The sequence below is a fragment of the Pleurodeles waltl genome, chromosome 1_2, assembly GCF_031143425.1.
Source record: "Pleurodeles waltl isolate 20211129_DDA chromosome 1_2, aPleWal1.hap1.20221129, whole genome shotgun sequence".
Classification (NCBI taxonomy): Eukaryota; Metazoa; Chordata; class Amphibia; order Caudata; family Salamandridae; genus Pleurodeles; species Pleurodeles waltl.
Genome location: NC_090437.1, coordinates 1230572614 through 1230582609, shown reverse-complemented (window position 1 = coordinate 1230582609; position 9996 = coordinate 1230572614). Strand labels below are relative to the sequence as shown.

Here is a 9996-nt window from a genome sequence, read left to right as displayed (position 1 = left end):
TACATTTTTTCCTACAAATGTTAGACAGTATGTATGAATGAAGTCTATTTTAGAAATGCCCTGTAATTCACATGCTAGTATGCGGACCCTGGCATTCAGAGATGTGCAAATAACCACTGCTTCTCAACACCTTATCCTGTGCCATTTTGGAACTACAAAGTTGTCCTTGATACCTATTTTTTACTCTTTATATTTCACCAAATTAATTGCTGTATATCCAGTATATAATGAAAACCCATTGCAAGGTGCAGCTCCTTTATTGGCTCTGGGTACCTAGGGTTCTAGATGAACCTACAAGCCCTGTATATCCCCGCAACCAGGAGAGTCCAGTAGACATAACAATATATTGCTTTCAAAATTCTGCCATAGCTGGAAAAAGTTATAAGAAAACGTGGACAGAAATAGCTCTTTTCTCACCTCAATTTCATTTTTTATTTTTTTTGTATTTTAGCTGTTACTTTCTGTAGGAAAACCTTGAAGGATCTACACAAATGGCCCCTTCAGAATTTTGTCTTCTTTTCAGAACTGTTTATCTGTCCGGGATCCAGCATTGGTTTCACACCCATTTCTGTCAGTAACTGGAAGGAGGCCAAAAGTACAAAAAATAGTAAAAATTGGGTATGCCCCAGTAAAATCCCAAAATTGTGTTGAAAAATGTGGTTTTCAGATTCAAGTCTGCCTGTTCCTGAAAGCTGGGGAGATGGTGATTTTAGCACCACAAACTCTGTGTTGACGCCATTTTCAGGGAAAACAACACATCCTTTTTTCTGAAGCCCTTTTTTCAAATTTTTCTGAAAAATACGAAATTTTAGCTGTATTTTTGCTAATTTCTTGGTCTCCTCCAGGGAAACCCACAAGCTCTAGGTACCTTTAGAATTCTTAGGATGTTGGGAAAAAAAGGACGCAAATTTGGAGTGGATGGCTTATGTGGACAAAAGGCTATGAGGGCCTAAGCTTGAACTACATCAAATAGCCCAAAAAAAGGCTTGGCATCTGAGGGTGCAAAGGCGTGGCGGCGAAGGGGTTAAAGTATTGCCTCGCCAGTCGCAATTAGAGGAAGAACTACAGTGCCCATGTTGTACGTCACGTCCAAAATTCATCTGCGCGCGCCCTATACGGATTACCCCCCCCCCCCCAGATTTGAGTCATGGAAAGAGCAATACTATTAAAAGGTTTAGCAGTGTGGCGTCCATGCCTTAGAGACAGCTAGGACGGCGGCCATCTTGTAAATAGTTTGCCCCAAGCACATCAACGATAACGGCAAGAAAAGTTGCGTTTATTATTAGAACTCTCCAAATAGAGGAAAGTCTCTGTTATTTCATATTTGTGTAAAAATCCACCAGTAACTTTTAAAAATATTTAAAATTCGTTAATAAAAAAGTTCGTGCTTTCAGAATAAATAAACGAATTTGTTTTTATAGTGCGAGTAAAACTCATGTTGTGTAAACTAGACTCTCTCACTCTGAACTGTTTACTTTGTAAAAAAGCGCGATGCATCCGTGCGCCGAGGAGGGGCCTTGGCATTTTAGTCCTCTTTCTATGGTGAGAGCACTGACTCTGCCACCAGAGCGCCCTATGAGACTGCAGCTGGTGTGACCCACACGCACAGCACAGAAAGGCGCTGCCCTTCCTCGCCGCACTCACCAACACCACAAGGTTCTGCTCCGGTGATGCTTTATTAACTGCCGTCCAATAACTCTTTACATCCCTATAGAGATGCTGCGTGTGTGCCGCAAAGCAGGATCAGCGGCCCAGGTAAGAAGCCATGTGATAGATGAATGGGCTTGTTGAGTGAGAAGGAGCATGCTAGTTTTTCTTTTTGACCATGTTTGCTGGAATGACAGAAACGCACTAATTTTATATACAAGTCGGACGTTGGCGATAAAAGCCTCAGCCTTCTTGAAGTTCACCTCCTGTGTCCGCCTCCTGTCAGCGCGAGCCCCTGTCCGAAAGAACGTCTCCCCATGCCGATTGGATCATGCCCTGAATGACCCCCCAGCTTCGCCAATGAACGTGGCGGTGCAGTAAGAGGGGGCGGGTTGACCTGTATCTCATAGTTTGCGGTTGTACACACTTTAGAAAGGGGGCGCGTGCGGCAGTTTAAATTTGGCATCACTTATCTCCTCATCTTTCTGCCAAGTTAACTAACTTCAGTGAGCGCCTGGGAAGAGGGTCTTGCACGAAGTCAGACGCCTTGAGGGATACATTGTAGGGAAACAGCTAGCACTTTTTAACACCCTTGACTGGAAGGACGTGACCTTGTTAATTCAGTTCGCCCAGTGGCCGCGTCCCTCACTATCTAGAAGTTAACTGAACAGGAGGAAGGAATAGGGTGACAGGAGCACGGGATGTTTGATGTACCGTTTCAACTTGTACTTGAGCCAACTTGTTGATATTCCTGATACCAGTAGCCCACTTGTGAAGGACTCCCGCTTCGCATTACATCAGAATTAACCATCTGGTATTTAGCTGGATACTTGAAACAGTTTCTTTCCTAGTCCTCAAATTAGGAGCAGTTTTGCTTTTCTATGCTCGGGATTTCAGAATATTAGTGCTATAGGCCTTCGATGTGACGATGCTGTGCTGTACAATACTGCCCTATCCTAACTTTTTTAGACTCAGTTTCCTACTGTAGAATTATGAACTCCACAATGTAAATGTTTTTTTTTTTTTTTTATTCTTATTGTTTAACTTCTGAAGGTATGTTTACACCCAAACTCGTCTTATTTTTTTGAGTTCAAGTCGCGGGAATAGGAGGAATCCAGGAGTCACATATGTAGTCAATAACATATGGAAAAGGTTTGAGACACTAATTTCATGTAAAGATTTATTCAGTAGCCAACGTTAGCATTACAGAAGGCAAAAGGTTCGTTAATCAAACTTGGGGAAATAGCACAATCCAGTTGTAGGCAAAAGTATAATCAACACTTCGCTAAGTGTCTAGCAGACTGACATAAAAGCTGTCTCAATCAAAGTCCAGGCAAGGTTCTGCGACATCTGAGCGTCAGCCTTCGCTGCTCTGAAGCTGAAAGTAAAATAAATACAATCGAGTGTTCTAAAAAAAAAAAAAAGCACACAATTCCCATAGCAATCCGGACTGTTCGCCAAACAGAAAGCACACAATTGTAATAGCACAGTATTACGTAAATGTACTGCACTGAAATGTTAACTTACACAGCACCAATCACCATTGGATAAAGGTGCACATCATTTATTTTTGCAAAACATGAGAGAAGAAACAATGAACTGCTTTTACATATAAGTAACATGAATATGTTAATGGAGGCTGAACCGAGTGGCCATGCAATGTTGCAAAATCAGAACATCCTTTCACGGAAGTCATTGAAACATTTCTTACATGGAAGCAGACGCCATGGTTTGTAGATGAATTAAAATGATTTTCTGAAACTGAATGAAAACATGAAAGTGCAGGGTTTGTGCACATAAAACATGACTGTGCTATTGAGAATTTGAACATGCAGGGACTTGTGCACACAATTAATCCATTTTTTAATACGGCAGCCTTATGGCTGACCCCTACTCACGGAAAACCAAGCAACGCTTTCTAAGACTCGGGCTGGGTGAAGTTCCAGTGCTAGACGTCATGCCAAAATGGAAGAAAGAGCAGCAAGTAGGCTCTCAGGAGTGCCATCTAAGTCACCTGGCAGACAAAAACTTGGTGCACATAGTCTACATTTGCCCAGCTTTGGCTGCTGAAAGAAGACTTTTACTGAAAAAAGAATTAAATGGTTTAAGGATCAGATCCTGTAGACAAGCATTAATCAAAGCTTTTAACCCACGAAATACCATAATGAATATTAGGCTGGGTTCAATTTTTGGAAATGTTTTCACTCAAAATTTCTCTCTCCTGAAACAACCCTGTCATAGGGAGGGTGAAAATGGCAACAAAATCCTTTAACTCAGTATGAACACCTCAAGAATAGAAGGTTCTTAGGCAGCATTTCTGGGTGCTCAGCCAGTGCTGTAACGAAGTCGGGTACCAAACAATCGGATCTAAGTAGGGGTAAACTAAGTCTGTTGAATGTATGATGCCATTTTTTTCTTACGACTTTTACTGTACTACCAATGTTTTACTGCACCAATACCGTATTATAGGGTACTCAGCCAGCACTGCAACAAAGTCTTGTACTAACAATCGGATCCAAGCAGGGGTAAACCAAATCTGTAGAATGTATCATATCATTTCTATCTCACGACTTTTACTGTACTATAAATGTCTTACTGCACTAGTATTGTTTTGTTAAATTTTATGTGGAAGGAACTTTTTTTAATGGTTTTAATTAACTAATAAAATAAATTTTCATCATTGTTAATACTGCAGCCTGATGTGACCTTGTCTTGTGGGAGCTGATTTTCATGTTATTGGTCGGCTTTAATTGACAATAATATGAAAATCAGCTCCCACAGGAATGCAAATTCAAAAACGTCCTTTGAGCCTAATTTGCTGCAGTTGTCTGTTTTCACATACTGCCCTGTATGTTGCAGACAAGAAAGAATGGAGACATATTACTCGTACAAGCTTGTGCTTGTTTGCTGAATTCCAGAACAATTCACCCAGCACATAGCAGTAACGGGTTCAAGAGGAATTACGTGGTAAAATGGACTACAAAGAGATTTTGGGGAAGTTTTAACTGACAAGTTATGGAAATACAAAGGTTTTGTGCACCCTATTAAGTTCATGGATGGGGCTAGTCCTATGAGACAAAAGACGAGGAATGTTCAGTTGTTTTATAGGGGTGAACTGAGAGATCCTGAAAGATCTATGTAAGAAAATGCAATTGAACCTAGAGAATTTTTGACATTAGTGGCCCTCAGTGCTTGCGTGTAAAAGCTAAGGAAATCTGCCTCTTTGCCAACCTTCAGTCTCCGTAATGATATATGGGTAGATTTTCACCATTTACCCAACATGTACAACATTATTTCAACTGTGACAGTGGTAGCAGTATTCTCATCATTAAATTTGATGGGAAAAATCCAGTCCCCTAACTGTTTTTGCGAAATCAGAGGGGCTATTCCAATTTAAATACTTGCCCTTTGTTCTGAAGCACCTCTGCAGTCCAAAGCATAATGCGGGAGACTTTTGAGAGGTGTCAAAGGGCCAATTGCTTTTCAAGGTGATAGCCTTACAGTAGGATTTCAGGATGAAGAGGGCTCTCCAGGCTTTTCCCGATAAGGGACTGGCATTTAAACAAAGGCTGGTTATGTGAAATGCTTAGGTCACACAATTTCAAAGGTTGGTATTGAGCCCACAAACATCCACTTTAGTACCATTCTGGAAACTGCCAAACCATTGAGCAGCTCATGTTATTTGTTTTCCTCACAGAATTTTATGCAACGTTTGTTGAGAATTACTGTAAAATTGGATCTACTCAGTGTACTGCTTAAGAAAAGTGTAAATCATGATGGAAACATTTTAGAGTGCTTTTGATTCAATTAAGCATGACATTGTGTATGCCCCTTGCTTGAAATAGTTTGTTTTTGGTGGAAGGTGTATTTGTCCCTTGATATGAGTGGATGTGGTTTGGGTGCTACTTTGCAACAAAGTGATAGCCAGAAAAAGTTGGTAGGAGCACACTGATCTAAGTTCTACCAGAGGTTGAAAGGAATTACTATGATTGAAAGGTAGCTGCCAGCCTGCACTTGGGCAGAAAACGTTTCAGCATGTTTCTTAAGGGCATTACGTTTATTGTAAGGACTAACCATAATTTGCTATTGAAAATGCTTTTTGCTGGTGGAGGGAGGATAATGATGGCCATGCTTCAGAACTTCCAGTTTGTATTTGAACATGTAGCCTGGAAGAGTAATCATCAAGTAGGTTGTATGTCCCAACTACCTTTGCCTGAGAGGGTTGCAGAGAATGATAAGCAGGTGAGTGAGGTAATGTCCGTGTATTTGAGTTGGTCTTGGGAATCATTTATGGTAGGGCATGCAAAAGATATACAGGGGGTGATTGTATGAGGGTTTCAGTAAATTATCCTTTCTTAAGAGAGTTTGAGGGGTATCTAGAAGTTCAGTAGATGGATGAGAGGAATTTGGTTGGCAAAATCAAGCCTTTTGTCAGAATTCAAGGAGAGGTGTCTGGTCTTGTGGTGTGCTCTGGAGAGATAAGGCAGTTGTACCAAGTGTTTGGAGGGATGCCGCAATTTCCTAGTTTCATGAGGGGCTCATGGTGGTGGCTACAACCACGAGAGGGAGCAGCGTTCAACTTTGGTGGCGTGGCATAGATAGGAAAACAGACAAAGTAATGAGACATTGGGAACCTTTCAACAGTAATAATACATTGGCCAAATTGTGTGCTGTGCTTCCATGCCCAATTGCTCTCCCGGAGGGGCCTTGGTGGAAGCTGGGCATAGACATCTTAGAGATGTTCTGTGCTCCTACCAGAAAGAAAACCTATGCTGTGGTACTTGTGGATTATTGTTCTAAGTGACCCAAGGTGAAGCTGCTATAGATTGTGAGTAGTGGTGATGTCAGCTTTCTAGAAGATGTGTTCTGCGGGTGTTGTCTTCTTGAGTACCTTCCATCTGATAATGGCCCACAGCTAACGTACAAAATTCAGCATGTACTTGAAGAGATATACTCTTAAACATAAGAGGATAGCTATGAACCACCCTGCAGTAAATTGACAGAATGGTTTAACTGTGTTATCAAAGAATCTGTTCATTTGGTTATAAGTGGAGGCATTGAGTGGGTCAAAGGTTTAAAGGCCACATTACTTACCTATAAAATCACCCCAAATTCTGTCACAGGTTTTCCTCCATTTGAGCTGTTGAGATGCTGTAGGCATGACTCAAGGTTAGCTCCTTTATGGCTGAAAAATGAATTGGGAATTTCAGCTATACTGGGGAAAGTCTAGATGCACAATCTGACATACAACCTGACTTACTATTCATAACAGAATCATGGGTGGAAGATGACATGGCCCCAGTGAAGCCCTTCCTGTGGGCTATCAAACCATCACACAAAACCGTATAGGCAAGAGAGGAGGTGGACTAGCGATTTATATTCAAACAGGCAATACATCTCGGTAAAACAGACATTTCCATACAAGGTGGTGAAGCCCTCCTCACCAGATGCCACCCTACTCCAACTTCCTCCTGTAACTTTCTCCTCCTTTACAGACCTCCACCTAACAACTCAACATTCCCAGATGCTTTTCTAGATACAGTCTCAAACCTTATTACACTATACTCCAACCGATGCATTCTTGGGGACCTAAACATTTGGTTTGACAAACCCAGTATGCCCCATCCAAAAGCTATCACCACTGGCCTAGTCGCATTGAAAATACATTAGATTGTACACAATCCCACACACATCACTGGACACATCCTAGATGTCATTTTTGCTAAGCCTGAACTAGTTACCGTTCATAGCATCACACTACTCGCATGGTCAGACCACCACTTGATAACTTTCCGACACAAAACTCCACAAATCAACACACCCCACAACTACTTACATACATGCACCTATCGACCTTGGAGCAAACTCAATTTTGATGACATCGAAACGCAACTAACAGCCAACACAGATATAAATACAATTAATTCTGTTACAAAACTTTGAGTGGCTACAGGAAGCTTTTGATATCCTAATACCACTCAGAAAAACTAAACACAACAAAAGAAAACCAACACCTTGGAGAAACACAGAACCTAAAAAGATCAAGCAACAAATCAGAAAGTTGCAGCAGACCTGGCTCAAAACAAACAACAATCAAGACAAACTGCAACTACACAAACTTAACAGAATATACAAATCATCAATCAAAAAAGCTAAAAAAAAAAAAAAGGTACTCAGACAGAATTCAAAATGCTAAATCTACAACCAAGGAATTCTATAAAATTCTCAATGAATTTCGAAAACCTACATGCATGGAAGGAATTCATCCCACTACTCAAGATTTCACAAACAAACTGGCAACTCATTACACAACCAAGGCAGACACATTGGACTCCTATTTAAAACAGAAGAAAACCATCAGCACCAACCCCTTTCCTAAAATACCCTCTAAGAATAATCCAACCCAGCCTCTAGAGTCCTTCAAACAAATATCCCAAGGTGAACTTATGGATTTGGTCAAAGCAAGCAGGCCTTCCGGTTGCCCTTCTGGCCCTTGCCCACCACAAATCTTCAAGAACATTCTTTTATCTACTTCTGCTGCCACACCTGTAAGAAGAATCCTCAACAACTCTTTAACTACAGGAACGTTTCCCGTCGACCTGAAAAAGGCATACATATGACCGTAGTTAAAGAAAACACACCTAGATCTGCAGGACCCCAAGAACTACAGACCAATCACAAATGGACCTTTCCTGGGCAAACTGATAGAAAGAACAGCATTCGCCCAGATGTCACAATTCATTGAAGACAATGCTATACTTTCAGACTTCCAAACTGGATTCCGCCCAGGAAGAGGCACTGAGTCGGCACTCATAGCAATCTGGGATGATCTTAAAAACACAGTCAACCTCAATGGAGTTGCTGCACTACTTCTCTTGGACCTCTCGGCTGCCTTTTGATACGGTTGACCATGACACCCTAATTCAAAGACTCCATGAAGCCAGCATAGAAGGGACTGCTCTCGACTGGATTACATCCTATCTTCAAAAAAGATCTAATATAATCTATTCTCCCCCCCTTCTCATCCAAACCCTATCTCACAAAAGCAGGGGCCCCCCAAGGATCAATCATCTCACCTTTGCTTTTCAAAATCTACATACCATTACCAGAACTGATCAATGATTTTCATCTCACATGCTACAACTACAGTATGCAGATGACACAAATACTACTTAAATTAGAATGCCCCAAAAACATTGAAAACTCAGAAATCTTCAGTTGCCTTGGAGCCGTTGATCAGTGGATGACCTGGAGCCATCTCAAACTAAATGCCTCCAAAACAGAAATACTCATATGTGGTGACTGGAAAACTTATGACCCACTGTGCGCCTGGCCTGAAGATCTCGGACCACCTCCTCAATTATCCAAGGAAGTTAAAAACCTTGGACTCACAATGGATTCCAAGTTAACTATGAATGCCCAAGTGGACAAATCAGCACGAACAAGCTTCATCACCTTGAAGACTCTGACGCATCTCCACCCCCACCTCGGATTCCCACACAAGATGCAAGCTACTATCTCGCTTGTACTATCCAAACTGGATTATGCCAATGGCCTCTACCATGGATCATCTCTATCTAATATGAAAAAACTACAACGTATTCAGAACTCCGCAGCCAGGCTACTATTACATGTAAAGCCACAAGCCCACATCTCCCCTGCCTTGAGAGCACTACACTGGTTACCCGTTGCCAGAAGATGCACTTTCAAGCTGCTTTGTATCACCCACAAAGCTATACATGGAACAGGACCGCTTTTTATCAGAAACAAAATAACCAAATACATTAAACAAAGAAACCTCCGCTCAAGATTGGCACCCCGCCTTTGAACACCACCATACAAGAAAAAGACTATAGGTGGTACATCCTTCTCCGTTCAAGCAGCCAGACTATGGAATTCATTACCCCCAACTACAAGAGCCAAAGATAACTTTCTTGTCTTCAGAAAACTACTCGAGTTGTCTCTCCTTCATAACCACCATATTCAAACAACTATGGACTGCATATGCCTATGTTGATAAATATTTTTTTCTTATGTGTATATTCTAGTTATTTATAGTTCTTTAGAAAATATGTATCGCTACTATGTCATAACAATAAACTCCACACACACTCTTTAAACCTGTTTAAGTATATTTACTCATGGTTTAAATATGTATATGTACATGTATGTGTGCACATGTGGGAGTGTGTATGTGTATGTGTGTATATATATATAATCTCCCTCCAACACCAACAATTGATTAGTTGCACTCCAGGAGAGTTTTATTGCTTCTGTCCAAAAAAAGTAGGTAAACTGTGATCAAGACCGAGAGTTTGAAACGCGTTGGTGGTGTCTTTTTACACTTTT

The 9996-nt window shown here is 41.1% G+C and overlaps 1 protein-coding gene across 2 annotated transcripts in view; it reads left to right on the top strand.

The window, feature by feature from the left end:
- The first annotated feature begins 1553 nt into the window (after positions 1-1553).
- IMMT (inner membrane mitochondrial protein) overlaps positions 1554-9996 on the top strand; it is a 300472-nt gene continuing 292029 nt past the window's right edge. The window contains exon 1 of one of the 2 annotated variants that reach the window (XM_069204323.1): positions 1554-1755. In XM_069204323.1, the coding sequence (XP_069060424.1) occupies positions 1717-1755 (39 nt within the window). In that variant the 5' untranslated portion in view covers positions 1554-1716. The remainder of the gene's footprint in view (positions 1756-9996) is intronic. The other variant, XM_069204314.1, reaches the window with a different exon arrangement.